Source organism: Miscanthus floridulus, chromosome 2 (genome assembly GCF_019320115.1).
Source record: "Miscanthus floridulus cultivar M001 chromosome 2, ASM1932011v1, whole genome shotgun sequence".
Taxonomy (NCBI): Eukaryota; Viridiplantae; Streptophyta; class Magnoliopsida; order Poales; family Poaceae; genus Miscanthus; species Miscanthus floridulus.
The window spans coordinates 101531265-101550040 of record NC_089581.1 but is presented as its reverse complement, the minus strand read 5'-3'; the positions used below and the strand labels follow the sequence as shown (position 1 = coordinate 101550040).

At 40.1% G+C, this 18776-nt stretch overlaps 1 protein-coding gene across 1 annotated transcript; it reads right to left on the bottom strand.

The window, feature by feature from the left end:
• Nucleotides 1-2216: 2216 nt before the first annotated feature.
• On the bottom strand, nt 2217-11599 carry LOC136527309 (protein ENHANCED DISEASE RESISTANCE 2-like). Its single transcript, XM_066520000.1, has 21 exons — nt 11134-11599; nt 10975-11028; nt 10685-10750; nt 10279-10385; nt 9641-9714; nt 9395-9511; nt 9271-9311; nt 9082-9182; nt 8891-8986; nt 8504-8568; nt 7448-7519; nt 7131-7286; nt 6155-6375; nt 6040-6079; nt 5809-5963; nt 5616-5717; nt 5138-5182; nt 3436-3576; nt 3144-3239; nt 2928-3029; nt 2217-2842 (listed from the first exon to the last, which is right to left on the bottom strand). Exons 1-21 carry the CDS (start codon nt 11380-11382, stop codon nt 2744-2746), a joined length of 2199 nt encoding a protein of 732 aa, XP_066376097.1. The 5' UTR covers nt 11383-11599; the 3' UTR covers nt 2217-2743.
• Between the last annotated feature and the right edge of the window lie 7177 nt (nt 11600-18776).

Below are 18776 nucleotides of genomic sequence, written 5' to 3'. Positions count from 1 at the left end.
AGCCCTCATTAGTGAAGATCAAGAGTAGCAAAGTGTGCGTCCACCTTCTTATTAGGCTTGTCGTGGTCAAGTGAGAGTTCGTGCTTGTTACTCTTAGTGATCGCCATCACCTAGATGGCTTGGTGGTGATTGGGAGCTTGGTGATCATCCGGAGAGCTTGTGGATGACACAACTCAAGTTGTGAGCGGTTGTGGATGATTCACCGCGACGGAGTATCGAAGAATCAACCCGTAGAGAGCACTTGATCCTTGCGCGGATCAAGGGGGAGCTACACCCTTGCGCGGGTGCTCCAACAAGGACTAGTGGGGAGTGGCGACTCTCCGATACCTCGGCAAAACATCGCCGCGTTCCTCCTTCTCTATTTATTTTGAGCATTTACTTTGAGCAATTCAATTCTTGTCTTTACATTATTAGAATTGCCATGCTAGAGTAGAATTGGAACTTAGGTTGCAAGTCTTGTGTACGGTAGAACAATTAGAAACACTTTCTAGACACAAGGGGTTAATTGGGCTAACCATAGGATTTAATTATTGCAAAGAATTTTAGAATTAACCTAATTCACCCCCCTCTTGGGCATCTTGATCCTTTCAGTACTCATATTTTTTACATGCATAGTTTTCAAAAGACATTAGGAATTTATTAGAATATTTTTGGAATTTGATTTTTTAGATATTTTTCTTATTTTTCTAGAGTTAAATCTATATTTTGGAGCATTCGAGATGTTTTCATGAGCTCTAAATATTCTATTTGATTCTTCATATCAAAATCTATCTCTATAGTTTTCCTTGAAATTTTAAGAAGCTTTGAGGTGTTTTTATGGTTTAAAAACCTTGTTAAGTATTTACCAAATGTTTTAACTAAAAAATACAAAACCATCTTCAGAACCATATCAAACTTAGATAAGGAGGTTATTTGATCAGTTTTGAGAATTCATGATTAAGATGCCTAGTTATAGAGTTTGAGGAGAAAAATGAGAGGCAAAATTGACTTTTAGTAGGAAAAAAGTCATTTAGCATGAAAGTTGAAGTTTAAGTTTCCTCCTTGATCTCTAAATTGATTAAATTGTCTCCTTTAATTCTCAAAGCTATTTAAGTTATGTCTTCACTCTAGTTAGAAGTGGTTTTCAGCGTGGTTTTATTTAACTTTAGTTAAAAGATTCCAATAAACACTTAATAATCCAATTTAAATCATGAAAAGGATCTCCGAGCTCCTAAATTTTTTAAGAAAATACTAAAAATAGATTGGGACAAGTGAAATCTAAATGAAATATTTAGAATATCATAAAACTATATCTAGAAACATTGATAAATTAGATTTTGCTCTAGAAAAATAGAAAAATATCTAGAAAAACTCTAAAAATCCTAACACATTCTAATAAATGTCTAAACATATTTTTTAAAAAAAACTCCCTAACAAAAATATGAGATGCAACCAACATGAATGCAATATGCATTAATGTCGAATGCAGTCATGGTGAATGCATGCATACTAGTTGCATCTCATGTGTTTTGTTGTAGAAAGTGTTAGAACATGTTTAGATATTTATTAGAATACTATATATATATATATATATATATATATATATATATATATATATATATATATATATATATATATATATATATATATATGCCTATGCGTTGTATTGGGACCATGATTTTTAGATTAAACCTTAGCAATCGGACACAAACTTTTTAGATTAAACCTTAGCAATCGAACGCAAACGCGTGAACTCTGAGGACTTCATATCGAACATGGACACATGTTGGAATCAGATAGGACGAGGATGTGTGAGCTCTAGAGGATGATTGGTATCGGATGCGAATACATGAGCAGGGATCAATATTTGATATCACCGGATAAACGATGATATTACGTTGTTTTTAGGTATAGAGATAGAGATTTAGAATTTTTCTAGATATATTTCCCAATTTTCTGTAGTTGACACTAATTTCTTGAAGCTTTTTTATGTTCACGAGCTCCAAATATTTTGTTTGCGGTTGTCATGTCCTAATCTATCTCTAGAATTTTTATAATTTCATTAGTATTATTTTTGTCTACAAATTTGATCAAATGTTTATCTAGTTTTTAAATTAAAAAATGATAAACCCACCTGAAATCCACTTATGGCAGAGACAGTGAGATAACTTATACAGTTTTAAAAGTTGAGGAAAAAGGTTCTCGAATCCTAGGGAAAAAATAGACAACAACAATAGTTTAGGGAGAAAAAATGACTTTTTCCTCGAGAGTGTACATACATGGTGAACGGATGCTTAGGGATTATTCCAGGAACATATGCTTAGGATTATTCCAGGAACAGGAAAACATTCTAGGAACACGGCACCAACTAACCTTAGTATACATACATATACATAAATACATATATGAGATATGGCTGGCGCAAGCATCAAGCATTAGAAACAAGGGAAATAGTATCAATGAAGAATGGTGTGGTCTCTCAAGTTAACCATGGACCATTTATTCAAACCTCAGCTTGGGTCTCTCCTGCCTCTATCCTAACTCTTCTAATCTCTTCTTTCTTTTCCCCGACACAACCCTTTGTAAAACCTACATAGCTCCCATCAAAATACGCAATACATGCATGATCGCATAGAAAGGTCTTCAGGAAGATGGCACGAGAAGTCGAGAACTATGTTTCCTACTACATTGTGTACACTGTCAATGATCCAAGCAGAGCGGCCTCATCCTGCCAGCCCAATGCATGCAGTATTGCCTATTAGGGTTAATCCTCGAGCACGGGAACTATTGCCGATGACAGTTCAATATGCGACATGCGAACTGCCCCAATCAGCCTTTCTGGGAGCTCCTCGTATGTATTAGCCTGCCGACAATATTAAGGCAAACACTTCAGCGGTTTATGATTTTTTTCCTGAACAAACATGTGATTCTGAGTAAATGAGGCTTACCTGGACAAGGAAAGCCATGTCGACAACTAGTGTTGTTATCACACCACACACAAGCCCCAAGACTCCATTCGCCACGGTAGACGAGCCAATATCCACATCTATCTGCACGGTTACATCACCATAATGCAACATAAAAATATGTGTCAAGTCAGTCCAAGCCTCCACATACTATTTCTTAGCCAAAAGGTAGACAGAGAAGGTTTCTCGCAGTCTTACTTCTAAATAATTTGAGCCACGTATATAGGTAATGTCAACAGCTTTTCCTAATAGACAAGGAGTGCTGCCAACACTTTGGCGGACAATCCATGAGCCCTGAAATTCAAAGGTGAATTACATCAGACAAAAGGATTTGATTGAATTCACCAGCAGCTTATAATGAAGCGCAGCTCTCCTGCGTTTTCGAGAAAAAAGATTCATCGTATCCTTTCTTTTGCCCTTCTTACTTCTACACTTTTCACATGGACCTCACAGGATTTCTAAAGAATGGTGGGGATAGAGAGAACTTCACCTTAGGAACTGATGGTATCAACTTGAACCTACTATTCCGATATTCGTCATCACCATCAACAAAGCGTTGCAATAAGGAGTTTGGTATCAGTTTCTTCGTAACAAAGTAGAAAACCATACTATAGTTTGTTGTGCCAGGAACCTGCAAAAGCAATCATACTTGCATCATTATTGCTGGTTCACAAGTCACAACAACAGTGGACAATGATAGTATTGTTACAAGACACATCTATCAAGATCAACAACTAGAAATGGGTAGCCTTACCAAAAAAAAAAAAAGGAATTTGGTGTTTCTACCCCTATTCCATAATCCAATGGTCATTTTGCCCCTCCTTTTTTAACTTTGTGATTTTACCCTCGTCTTTTTCAAACGAAGCTCCCGTTTACCCCTACTTTGTAACAGCGTTTGAAATGGTTGGATTAAATGGCAAAAAAGAAAAAGAAAAAAGAAAAGGCACCTACACGAAAAGACAATGATACCCCTCAGAAACTTCCCTTCACTTTTCCTTTCTCACTCGCTCACAGTCGTACCGTTCCCGAACGCTAGCGAGTCGCGTGTTAGGGTTTCGCATTCCCCAACAGCGGCTCGGCTCCCGGCGGCCTTGTCCTCCCTCCGCCCCGCTCCCACCCGGCTCGCGCCCGCGGCGGCTAGGGCGTCGCGCGGCCTTCAGGTTCTCACCCTCCATCCCCCACGCAGCCTCATCCCTCTCTTCCACTCCTCATCTCGATCCAGATCCTCAAGGGCGAGCGTGCGGGAGACGAGGACAGCGGCATGGCGGCGGCGTTCGAGGAGGTAGTTGTGGCTTAGGCTGTCCTACACCGCCGCACTGGAGCTAGGCAGCTCCTATGCGTATGCTGTCCACTGTAAGATCCAATCCCCATTCCAAATTCATTTCCTTTCCGTCTCTTTCTTTATTCCTTCTACAGATCCATGAGGTCACGCGCGTTGGTCGAACTAAAATATCTACCTGTACCATCTAATTGTAATTCTTGTTCTGTGTGACCATGCAATTATAATTTAGAAAAAGACAAGTTTCATTTGGATTTGTTTATATATATTGGTCGGACAAGATTTATTTGGATGTGTGTTTCTCAAGCTGTGATAAAAGAATATATGTGCGAGCTGATTTCTCGAGCTGTGATCAGGTAATTCGGGAGTACCCGAACCCGAACGCGATAGATGAGATATGTTTATACGGGTTGTTAGCTGAAATACTGTCGATTTTTCTAAAAATTGTTGAGTTTTGCACTGATTCAATTGTATAATTCTGCATCAAAATTGCCAAATTGCTGATCTGAAAAATAAGGGTAAAAACACAAATATTAAAATAAAACAGGGGTAAAAATGTATGGAAGTTGTCTATTTGTCCAAAAGTTAACACCGTTAGAGAAACTTCACAGACCAGGGGTACTTCGTTTTGAAATCGTAGGGGTAAAATCACAAAGTTAAAAAAACGAGGGCAAAATCACCATTTGGCTTCAAAAGAGGGGTAGAAACGCTTAAGCCCCAAAAAAAAACACTTGTAAAAAAAAAGAAATGAGTAGCATAATGCCGTAATTAGAGGGTCATCCTTTCAACACTAGTGGACAGTACTGAGCGCACAAGAGATTACAATAAAACTATGTATATAAAGGAAGATAAGGAGCAAACAGTGATATGGCTTTGACACATTTTGTACTGGAATGTCCATGGAAATACTTACTTGTAGATTTATAGCCAATGCAAACAGCCCCTTCTCAGCCGCTACCTAGAACCAAAGCAAAATATTATCAAATGGGGAAAAAGTAATAACTTAGCAGGAACTGAGCTTCACCACATCAAGCACATTCATGGTTAAACACAAAAGGTAAAAAAATGCTAAGCAAGGATTCTTAAATATATACACAGAAAAGCTAAATGTAATAAGAAAGAATAAAACATGGCTCTTGGTGCAACACATGATGCTACGCTAACTCCATATACAAGTACAACCCTGGCTCTCAGCAAAATATGACTATTATATCCAAGCATCATTTTATGAGTCTATCAACAAGGACTTCCACAAGCAGTGGCAAGAACAGTTCAGGCTCAATAACAGAGGGTGGTTTGCTTCTCTGTGTTACAAAAATTAGAAGAGGGTGCTATTCATTTCCTTTCTCCCATGACTAGTTAATGATATCAGGATTCAAACATGAACTCACTTGAACTGCACAGCCTTTTCTTCTAGCAACATGGTCCATTCGCTTTGCGTCTTTAAACCAGTCAACAGCGACAAGCTCCATAAGAGGCTTTCCTGCAGGAACCTATCAAGAAGAATAAATATCATAAACAATAGGGCCTAGAAAACAGACAAAATGATTCTACAGCAGTATTAGCAAGATAATGAATCAAAACCTTGCTTTTATCATATACAAAATTCTTGCTTCGAACTCTGAAATTGTTCCCATCAGATATTCTCCAGCAGTCACGGCTGTTATCACGGTCATCCCGACGTAAATTCCCAGAAAACCCAGATAAATCAATCTGATCTGAATCCTCTTCATTCCGCCCTAGATTGAATTCATAAAGTGAACTAGACTCTTTGTACAGATATAATCAAGGAAAATATAATATATATATATATACCTGACTGCCTAACATCTGCAGCATCCTCACGTGTTGATGGCTGCATAGAAAACGTAGTCTTGTTTAAAAAATGACAGAAAAGATCCACTGGAAAAACTAAAAACAATTCATCAACCTCTGGTTCAGATTCAGGTATCAGAAATTCGTCATCTTCATCAGACTCCTCCTCAAGAGCTGTGGAGTGTCTGCTTGGATCCATCTGAATGCTGGTTTGTGTAGTACTCTCTTGTGCTTTTCTGCCTTTCTGGGAAGAAACAGATTGAGTCATGTTGACCATAACAGGAAACCTAGGAAGCACTTGACTCTCATCACTTTGTGAAAACCATTCCCTGAGCCCTGTCAGGGGAGAAAAGGCACAGTGAGTAATAGAGAACATATATCATATTCAGTTTCCTAAATTGAGGGGGAGGGGGACATGCTGCAGCGTGTGTCTAAGCAAAATGAAATGGAGTACTATTGGGATGCATGCCAAGTACGTCGAAATGACCTATAATTTGGGACAGAGGGAGTATATGTAATATGCTTGAACAGTCATGCACAAGAAAACGGCAACTGTCTCCTAAATGTGTCATGCATAAGGATTATTCCTAACTGCTCTGGGGGCCCCCTTGATTTATGCTGAAGGTCAACCACTGCTAAGGTGGTTAACTGGCAATAGGCTTGTAAGTTGTAATGTGCTGCTGAGAGTGAGTCTCCATGCTGCATGAAGGACTGGGCAAGGAAAAACAAGAAAACATTTCTCCAAACATCATCTTCAACAGAAAGCATATAATAGTACACTACTTGGTTATTTTTGTAAGGTGTCAGTATTTATCACAATGGCAACCATTTTAAACACCCGGGAAAGGAACCTGTTAACTCATCTAACATGCAATGGATCAGCTCTGAGCCACCTAAAATGACCAAACGTAAAAGTGTATGGACACTGATCAAGCCAGCAGCCTCACACAAAAAGGTCCTGTCTCAGTTGAGAAGTTACTCCAAATCCTAACCGAGAATAAGATAAACCAAATGTTTTCTCTGAGTACTATGTACAACACAGAAAATTAATAAAGATACCATGCAAAACTTATTCAGAAGGTTATTTGTACCAGCAACACTGTTCAGCATGTGAAGGAGGCAATGCTGCTGAAATGAAGGTACATAACCAACCCCCCAACCCTTCAAATCTATCTGCATAAGATGCTGCACTTGTGTTCGGATTCTTCCGTTACGGGATTTCAGGGGAGAAATGTTGAAGCCACCACCTACAATAAATAAATGCAAGTCAAAGAGAAGAAAAGTTACGAAAAGGAAGCCCTGGCTGCCATACTTTTTTCTCGAACAGTCCTGGTTTGTAACATGCTATAAATGAACATAAGTTGCAAATGATTGTGCTGTAACGAATTCATCAGAGCAATTTACTTACTCTCAATATGTGCCCTTACAAATCCTGGTTGTGGACCACAGTTTTGGTGCTCTCTGGATTGAAACAACACAACTGCAAATAAAATTGCTGAATATAATCAAATACAAGTCATAAAAATAAATGATTACGGCCCTGTCTGGATGTAAAATATTTTTTGGAGCACTGGATAAATACTACAGTTTTGCAAAACGGTTTTTTTAAAACCACGGTTTGTATGTCTTTGGCTTATAAAATCACAGTTTCATGATACCACAGTTTTCTAAAACTACTCATCCAATTGGGGAAAGGCTGGAGAAAAAGGTATTTCTTACCTCTCTGCTCTACAGCCAGTAGACAACTGAGGTATAGTGGTGGTCGGGGTCGGATTTATCTACTGTAATAGGTGCATATGTCTACCTAGTTTCTTGGTGCTAGGGGGGGGTGTAAGGGTTCTTTTCCCTTTTTCTTCTTAATATAATGATATGCAGACACAGCTCTCCTGCGTGTTTGAGAGAAGAAAAAAACAGACTCGTCCAAACAGGCCCTACATGTTCATATATGTATGTATATCGCATGGAACATGGCTATGAGTAAGCCTAAGGGGTTGTTTGCATCTCAAGTTTTACAAAAACTAAATTCCTTAAAACTTGTTGTAGTTTGTCATCTGCAAAACATTGTTTATTTCACTCAAGTAACTTGGAGATAAGAAAAACTGGTTTCCAGTAAATTCAAAATTCCATATTTTAGCAAATCTGACTCCAAGGCGTTTTTATCAAAACCAGTGTATGCTGCAATTGTTTCACTGGCCAGGAATCTCGCACTTCCATTGATTCACCTACCTAGTTCTCCTTTGACAATTACAATTAGTTTGCAAGATGATTGATTTCGTGCCATTTTTCGGAGGCTACAATGAAACAAGTTCCACTACTACCGATCCAAACACACTAATGAATAAACAAATATAACAGAATGCCTACTTAAAATTCATTTTTCTAAAAACTCCTCATAATATCTGTTTCATGAAAACAAATTTCTAATCTTGAGATCCAAACAACCACAAAGTACCAGAGTACCAACCATAGCTTCCATCATCATTGCGCCGCCAATAGCGCACATAACAAAGATCACGAGGCCAAACAAACCTGGCAAAGTATTCATCAAATCCGTGACAGGCTCCATGAAATTAATTAAATAACCTTGAATTCATGAAGATTGTGATAAACATTAATCATGAAATACAAGAGTCAATATTTAATCCATGTTCCTAGGAAATATAGTACAACAACTTAGCACCAACCAATTAAAAAGCCAACATGCATATATCATTAATGTAACATGTGGCATCATGTCAGTTTTTGACCAAGAAAACAATGTGTCATGATTTTGCAATGACTCCACACTTCTTGTGGAGTACAAATACAGAAGGCCATGAGAGGAATATTTCCAGCAAAAGATAAAACATACATTGGGAACCAATCCAGTTGTAGCCTATGGTATAGTATTGCAGTGTGGCCATCGACCTCCTCTACCAGACTACCATACTGAAAGCTGCAGTCCCACCTTACAGAACGAAAAAAAAAATATGGATAAGTTTAAGGAAAAGAATAATGCACAATTGTGGAGCAAATTTATCAAACGTAGAAAGAAAGAATTACTCAAAACGTGTAGTATCCATGCTCATAACAAGCTGAAATATAGCCTCACAGGAGGCTTCAACCACACCAACAGCCTTCATTGCTCTGCTACAGCTTCTTGCCTATGAATAGCACACAAGCATCAAGCAACATGAGAATATGGCTTAGATTTAAACTACCTGTACATAGCTATATCCATCAACAACTTACAAGGTAATCAACATCTTGGAGCTCCTCAAAAATGCGGAGGCCTGAAGAAATCAACACCACATCAGAAGAGCAACACAGTTACACAGCAGAGAAACAGAGTTACGAGCAAAACATAAGTTCTCGCCATTCTGGCATCTGACAAGGCGCCAGTGTCCTCTAGAGAAAACTTGGCCAGGGCTTCCTTGATTTGATATTCCCAAATCATTTTCACGGGTCCAGTCATATAGAGATTCTGGAGGGCCTGCAAAAGGAAACAGTAGAACAATTATTTGTTAAGCGCTGAAAGAAAATAATTATTTGTTTAGCTAGCTAGCTCGTGCGTGCGTGTGGAAGGGAACAGGCAAGCCAAGTTAGGTGACATGTTACAGACCATTCCCAATTGTTGTTCTCCTCGGCAATGATCGCTGATTTTCCTCCTCTTCTTCTTCCTCTTCATGACTGTACCTGCCATGAGAGAATATGGGCACATATAATTTTGGTAGAAGTTCATAATTCTGCATATTATCATGCAACAGACAGAAATAAAATTACACCCAGGCGCTAGTAGAGTTTGAGATTTGTCGAGTATACACAAACTTGAGTTAAAATGCATTCAACAAGACATTCTTCCTTCTTTCATTGTAAACTACTGCAAAACCAAAGTGCTAGATGAGTTGAGGCACACACCAACCCAGTGTTTATTTATTTAAGATCATAAAAGGTTTAAATGTTTAGATCACAAAGTAGCATCTCAGAAGAATACCATCTGAACAAAAATAATCATCCAGTCAATGTGACGTTTTCAGAAATACTAGCTGTTGAGAGCCCAAATAAGAAAGATGGGAGATGTAGCCAAACATTACCAAACTGGTACAAGTAAAGCATTAGCAGAGAAGGGTATCAAAAAATGCTTTAGCCGCAACATAGAAACAAATGAAACTTGAAAGGGAAATAGCAGAAACTGGTAGAACCGTAAAAGTGAAAATAGAAGCATAACTGGCAAAAGAACCATGGAAGTCAGCTACTTACTGACTTTCGCGGTCAGATGAAGAAGATTTCCTTCCATTTTCTAAGCTAGCCTTTTCCTGCGATGTGCTAAAGGCCTTGTTGCCATCATTCGGCGCTACTCCCTGTCGCTGCACCATTCAAAAAGAAACAAGTGTAAACCACAGAAAAATTTGCTATTACGTAGATTCATAATTAGGGGTGTAAATTGCTGCCCCTAAGGGTCTCCAACGACCCTCTTTAGTTCAATTATGAGTACTAGCTTTCCAAAATGTGACCAAATTTTGGAGAAGTAGTGACTAAAGAGGGTCGGTCAAGACCCTTAGGTGACATCCATTTGCATCCCTATTCATAATCACTTTAATGTTCTACTAGTACTTTGCAATATGAGTAACAGATTAGCACAGTTTAGGGTTTCCACGTGTTGAACCTGATCGATGACCATCTCAATTTTCTCCTTCCAAATTAGAGCTTCCTGTATGTTGAATGCCGCCATCTGATGCATGCCACAGAAAGGGATTGAGCTAAATGAGTGGTATTTAACTGAAGGCAGCATGTAGGATGCAAATCCGAAGACTTCTATCATAATATTAGGCACAAAAGAGATGAAATGGGGAAAAAAAGTTGGCAACGATAGAAAGCAGTTTGAAATTCGGTAATCTACTGTTGAATGCACTAAACAAAGTGAAGTTGCTCCGAATGAATAAATCATGGATTTACCGTGATGCGGTTGTGCTTCTCCCTTTTGTTGTAGACGCATAAGACATAAAGCATCTGCAGCAGAAGTAATGCCCAAATGGAATCATCATCGCAGAATTATGATAACAAAAAGGAAGAAGAACACCAAAACGAAGAAGAAAAGGAGGAAAACAGCTGTACATGTCCATGGTGCATCTTGAGCCCCCTGTCCTCGACCCTGCAGTTGCCATCGATGGGGAGGGACTTGATGGGGAGCTTTCCCCCGACCTTGTCGGCCTTGTGCTGCGGCTTGCGCTTGTAGTAGGATAGCATCCGTGGCTCCAGCACGAAGTAGCGGGTGTGGACGAAGGACCGGCCGATCTTGCGCCGACCGTAACGGACCATCCACCCCTCGTACACCACCGAGGAGGACGAGGACGACAACATCATCCCCTCCCTCAGATCCCTCCCTCTCTCTCTCCTCAGTAGCAAAAACACAACATCAGGTGACGATCGATTCGATCCACCAAACGCAGCTACAGCAGCCGCTGCTGAGCTCCTCCCCTCTCCTGGATTCTCCGCTCCGCTTTCTTCTCGGGAAAAGTGGACTCCCTAGTCGTCTGCTCCGTCGGCCTCGGTGAGATCGAAATCGAAGAATGGATGCAGAAGAGAGGCCATGGACGCAACGCAACCAATGCATAGTGCGAGCCAGCGTTGCTGCTGGGCCGGGCTTCTTCAGTCAGTCACAACTTACAGGTCACAAGGCCTGGATATCCGCCACATATGCGACTTCTGTCTATATGGGCTAATTTTTTTTTTAAAGATGGGCTAAATTTAGAGGCTACGTATGCAAGACTTATACGAGTTAAAGAATTACGAGAGAATTCCCTGTGAGCCATTATAAAAGTTCTCAATTCCCTATGAATCACTGTAAAAGTTACGATGTCACGTGAGTGTAACACCTCGAGTGTTTAAATATTAAAATCTGACATGTCATCATATGCATTGCAAAGCATTTGGTATTTGGTGAAAACTTTGATGTGCATTTACTAAAACAAGTTTATATTTGTGTAATGAGTGTTGAATTGTATTGTTTGACTCAAGTTCAAAATTTGTCTGGGTTTTGAATTTTTCGAGAAAACCCCGCTTTTCAACATTTAAATCCTACCCTGAAAATCCATTTCAAAATCTAAGCATATTTTGGGGTTGGGCCCAAAAGCAAAAGTGTAGAGCTTGACAAGTTAAGCAAAGTTTATCTTTGGAGTTTTTCAAGTTGTTTAGAAAAATTTTGAGTAATTCAAAAAGGCGTAATTCGTTAAATTTCCTGATTCAAATTCAAAAGTTCATTTCAAAATCTAGACCGAATTGGGAGATGGTTATAAAAGCAAAGTTGTAGAACTTTTGATTTTGAACAACTTTTATTTTTGGAGATTTTTGAGTTGTTATGAAAATTTGTGAGTAATTTGTGAATTTTGACGAATGGCAAACTTGTAAATACTATGAACAGTGTTCACCGCCGTAGCTACACCGCCGGCGACCTTCGGTTCGCTTCCAGGCGCGCGCGTGGACGTCCTCGGCTTCACGCTGGCGCAGAAACGTCTCCTGCGTCGCTTCCTTGAGCTTCCTGGCCATCCTTTATAACCAGAGCCGTCGCCGTTTGCCCCCGCCCCTTTCCTCTATTTTCCAGTCACCGTCGTCGCAGCTCCGTCGAGCTTTTGCCGTCGAACCAGCGCCCACGCCATCGCAGCAAAGCGTGTTCCAGCTCCGCTAGTTCATTGCACGTCCAGCAAACCAGTCCTTGTGGCTTGTCTTCACCGGAAACTCGCGCTGCACGCCCTTCTTCCTCGCGGCCGGCAATTCCTCCGCCGAGCACGATTCGCCGCGGCCAGAGCTCCACGGTGCATCTCTGTCCCTGGTTTTGGCTGATTCTGTTTCGTCTCGATGCTGTAGTACTTAATCCATAGCTGGTTGCTCATTTTGACCACTGCAGTCATCGGTACACCATCGCCGACGACGTTTTGCTCCGTCGTGATCACCGTGATCGTCGTCACGCCTCTCCGTTGTATCTCTGACCTCGCTCCTTACTTCAACGTGTTCGGGGTGAGCCACTGGTGCTTCCTGGATCCCTTGTTTGAGCTCTACCGGCCTATAGCCACCGGCGTAGCGCTGTCGTGCCACCGCGTCCGCCATGGTCGGCGTAGTGCTCGGTTCGGGCCGTAATTGGTCGCGTTAGTGCCATAGATCGATGCGCTGTAACGTAGTGATCATGTTAGTACTCTTGCAGTCACCGTTGGACTCACCGTCGGTGAGAAATTGCTGGTCAGCGCCGTTGCCGTCGTGGTCAGCGCGTGAGGTTAGGGATGACAGGTGGGGTCGGGTTGTCAGTGACTCAGCGTTTAAATGGAATTTTTTCTATTTTCAGATTTGAATGAATAGTGTCTGTTTTTGTTATTTTTGTGTAGATTTATTTAAAGCTCCAAAAATTATGAAAATTTTTGTGTGACTTCTCTGTGATATATAGTATTTAAGAAAAATATGAAATAATGTTTTTCAGTACTTTTTGAATATGATAAAAATTGCTTAATTTATTAATAAATGGATTTCCATAATTTTTCTAGGCTTATTTAATTGTCCAAAAATTATGAAATTTGTTTTGCCACTTACTTATCATGTAATGAACATGTACTAAAATTTTGAGCTCAATTAGAATAAGTTGATTTATTTCATAATTTTGAATTAAATAATTAATTCATAAAAGCGAATAGTAACCTTTAATGATTTAGGTTTTGTTTGAAATTTTGGATTGAGTGATGATCTTGGGTCATTAATTGATGATGATCCTTGGCAATTGATGTATGTGTTATGAAAAAGATTTAGTTGTTTGACTTGCAACTGTACCGCGAAGGAAAGTTGTATTCAAATTGTTAATTTTGCATCCATCATCGAGCATCATGTTTCGTATTCCACATCATGTTAAACATGGCATTGTTATTACGTGTAGTGAGTGAAGGTGAAAACGTGGTAGTTAATCAAGCTGTTGAGGAGGTTAATCCGTCTGTTGAGGTCGGATCAAATCCTTGTGTAACGTCGCAGGAACCGGACTTTTCCGTCAACGAAGGCAAGCTCCGGATGCATACAACTCTACCTTGTGTTTTATAAATTAATTTCGCTTTTGCTTTCTGTTACTGCATTAAGTGATTAGGAGTTAAGTAAAAGCCTAATTGGTGCATTACCACCCTTGTTATTCCATATTTACAATATTACCAGTTTTAAACTCGTATATGCCTAGTCTTGCTTAGCTATGCGTAGAACGATGAAAGTCGGATGACTATCTGTTACTTGCAAGTTTTAAACGGAACATTGGTTAACTATGTTAGCATGTGATATGGGAATGTGGAGTAATAAATCTAGACCGGGCGGACTCGGTGTGTGTGAGCCACAAGACATGGAGGTCTTGTGAGCGGGTTCTTTCCGCCTGTGTCGATTAAGGCACGTCCGTTGTTGAATTGCATGAGGTTAGAATTTGTAGTACTAACCACATACTCTGGTAAGCCTAAACTTGGCAATTCTATTACGAGAATGGCTACTCGCGCACTGGGAGTGGAGAGATGGCGGGAATAGCGTGTACCCACGTGGCCATGGGCTGGAATGGTGGAGTACTGTGTTCCCGGGTGGCGCGGACCCGTTCTTGTTTTAGAGGATCCAAAGATAGGTTGGTATATGTAGGTCGGGGACCTGCATATGTCGTGTGCTCTAGAATCCCCAGCTGGGTTTAATCGGTTCGAATCGTCGTTACTCCTCGATTATGGAGACTCAACTCACTGTTCATCATCGTAGTATTAATAACTGGAACTTGAATAAGGCTTGTGAAAGTGTTGGATATGAAGTTTCATGATCTCAGTGCGGATCGTGTCAGCTTTGTATATAATTCTTAAAGAAGTTTTCTATATAAAGAATTTTATTAAAAGAGCTTTTATGCAAAAGAACTTTGATCATTGTTAAAGCTATACCTTGAATCCCTGAGCCTGCATTCCTAAGTTTATCTGTTAATATTTTGGTTAAGTCTTGTTGAGTACTTTTGTACTCAGGGTTCGTTGACCCTTGTTGCAGGTGAGCCTCATGAGCAGATCTGTTTTGGATCGTGTTGCATGACTATCGTTCATTCTGACGATGAGAAGTAAATGTGTGATCCTTGGGCAGGATGTTTATTTTGTGTGTTAAGTATATGTTAATTATGCCACTCCACTACTACTATGGTTTGTAATAATTATCGAACTTAGTTTGTAAGGTTTGAAACAACTAGTTTGTAAACTATGTTACCGTAAGACTTCTGCTGTTTTTACTCTGGTTTTGATATTTGAATAAATGTTGTAATACTGCAATGACTCTGTAACGTGATCCTGCTCAGAAATCGTGGATGATTCGGGGTTCCCCGAGGACACCCGACAATCTTTTTAAGTTCATGGAAACATATGCATAGATGTCAAAGGTCGTCGGACAGTGACATGTGCATGTGGGCCCTATAACTTAGGAGGTTCTGCCACAGAATGGTATCAGAGCATCGTTACAAGGTTTTTATTGTATTGTTTACAAAAACTTCAAAATGATTTGGAATGACTAAATCTAACTTGATAATTTGATCCAAATTGCTTCTGACTTATCTTGTTTCTTTCTCACCATTCCATATTTGATTAAAAAGGTTTTGTGTGGTGGAGTAGTAATATTACTATGCCCTATATAAAAATAAATGTTGTTTATGTGCGTTATAAACCTTGATGTTTTTGTTCGTAAGAACGATGCATGCATCATGAATAATTCACTCGTTACTTCCTTCACCTCTTAGTCTAGAGTTAAGTAGTGAATCTGGTTTGAGGAATGTAATCCATCTTAGCTACTTTTTAGATTTTGATCAAATGGCCTTACTTGGATTAAATTGGCTTCCTACAGTATGGCTCGTGCCAAGATGACGCCCCGTAAGTCCACTGGACCCAAAGGAGTTCCTCGTCACCAACTTGCCCCTAGAAATAATGGTGCTAGCAGTAGCAGTACTAGGCCTGATCCCTAGGTAGAGATACTGAGGGTTTCTATGGAGTTAGCACAATCTACTGGAGATAGGGCTTTGGATATTATACAAATAGGAGAATTACAGGGTCAATTGAGGCATCTCACTACCGCACACAGGAACTGCGAAAGCATGTTAGTTCGTACGGTGGAAGGAAGAAATAAGGCTTGGCATAGGGAAAATGTAGCTAGAGCTAGAACTCATGAGCTAGAATTCTATGTAGAAGATTTAGAAGAACATAATACTTATCTACATGAGGAAGTTCATAGGCTTAGCAATCTACTAAATCCGAATCATGAGCCTCAAGCTGATGCCATGGACCCCGGTGTCATCCTTGCCGATGATGATGAATCGGGAGAGGAAGAAGAAGATCCTGAAGAATTGGTAATGATCGATGAAAGTGATGATGAAGGTGGTAATAATTCCAGAATGGATACCGAGCCTGAAGTTTGAAGAAATTGAGGAAAAGAGTGGAGTTGTATAATAATAGCTCTAGTTAAGTTAGGTAGTTCTGTTTTCGAACTCGTGGGTTTGTTTGTACATTAGTAAACTCTATGTAATGTGTCTAGAGTAAGCTTTGGTACAATTCAATAAAGACATGTGAATAAAGTTTGGTTTGTTATGAGCAGATGCGTCGTATGCGGGGTTCGTTTATTCCGAGAACTTCACAAGATGAGGACGATATTCTAGATCCACCACTAGTTCCAACAAATTTAGCTGATGCTATAACCGCACTTATCAATGTGATGGCTGAAAATTCTCATTTGCTTCATGAGATGGCTCAGAGTAATCAGAATCTAATGTACGGAAACAGTGGACGCCACCATAACCGACAGGAGGCTACATATGTTGATTTCACAGACACAAGACCCCCGGTGTTCACCAAGGCAGATGAACCATTGGAGGCTGATGACTGGCTTCGAACCATGGAACAAAAATTTGACCTTATTCCATGCACAGAGAATCAGAAACCTGCATTTGCCGCCCAACAACTTAGAGGAGCAGCAAGTGCTTGGTGGGCAAACTTAGTGGCTATGCAACCTGCTGGCATTCCAATAACTTGGGCTGAGTTTCGTACTGCCTTCAGAGCCCATTATATCCCTGAAGGAGTGATGGCTATGAAGCTAGATGAATTCCTTGCTTTGAAATAAGGAGATCAAACCGTGATGCAGTATGTGGGAAGATTTAATCATCTGTCCCAATATGCATCCGAACACGTCAATACTGATGCAAAGAAGAAGAGGTGGTTTGTGAGAGGCCTGAATACCAAGTTGCAGACTATGATGACCACTTGCACCAATGTTACTTACCATGAGGCCGTAAATATTGCAGTTGCTTCAGAGTCAAAGTATCGGCAGCATAAGGAGCTCAAGAAGAAAAAGAGTATGCCATCTAGATCTTTTGGGGAAAATCAGAAGAGGCAGAGGGTGATTTATCATCCAGTACATCATAATCGTCCTCCTTATCGTCCGCCGCAGTTCCAAGCCGGGCAACAGTCAAATGTCCATCCTGCTATAACATATCCGAGTTCATAGTCAACCAATGCTCCTGGTGGCAATGCTCCAACATCCCAGGGTCACAACTATCCATGCTACAATTGTGGAAGGACTGGTCATTTCTCCAGGGAATGTCCATATCCTAGGCAGGCTAATCAAAATTATCAGAAGGCCCCTGCTAGTCAACAACAGGGTCAGGCACCAAACAAGAACCCCAATCAGAATGCTCAGAAGGGCAAAGATGAGAGGAAGACAGGACGGGTGTTCTATATTCAAGCTAGAGAAATTTCGGAAGGGGAGCCAATGATGATGGGTATGTTTCCTGTTGCCAATCACCCTACAGTTATACTTTTTGATTCTGGCGCATCGCATTTATTCATCAATAGAACATTTGTCATGAAGCATGAAATTTCAATTAGGGCAACAAAGGAAAGTTTCTTTATACAGTCGCCCGGGGGATGTCTGTGTACTAAGGAAATGGTATACCAGGTACCCGTAAACCTGGGTGGGCATATTTTTCCCACTACCATGATTATCCTTAAGGATCAGGATATAGATGTAATCTTGGGAATGAATTGGATGTATCAACATAAGGCTGTTATAGATATTTTGAATAGGACATTAAGAGTGAGTTTGCTTGATAGTAATTCTCAACTTCTCATCCAACTTCCAACCCTAAGAAGATCAGTGGGCAAGATTTGTGCAACTGCTGTTAAAGAGATTAGAGATATTCCGGTAGTGTGTGAATTTCCGGATGTGTTTCCTGAAGATTTACCCGGTTTACCACCTGATAGGGATGTACAGTTCAATATAGAATTACAACCTGGAATAGCTCCGATTTCTCAGAGAGCTTATAGGATGCCACCTAAGGAATTGGCTGAGTTGAAGACTCAGTTACAAGAATTGATTAAGAAAGGGTTTATCCAACCTAGTTCCTCACCTTGGGGATGTCTGGCAATTTTTGTGAAAAAGAAAGATGAGACCCTAAGGTTATGTGTCGACTATCGTCCATTGAATAAAGTGACCATCAAGAATAAGTATCCATTACCTCGGATAGATCTGCTTTTTGATCAATTGGCCAGAGCCAAAGTTTTCTCCAAAATAGATTTGAGATCAGGATATCACCAAATCAAGATAAAGCCTGAGGATATTCCCAAAACGGCATTTACCACAAGATATGGATTATATGAATATTTGGTAATGTCTTTTGGTTTGACAAATGCTCTAGCTCATTTCATGTATCTAATGAACTCAGTATTCATGCCGGAGCTAGACAAGTTTGTAGT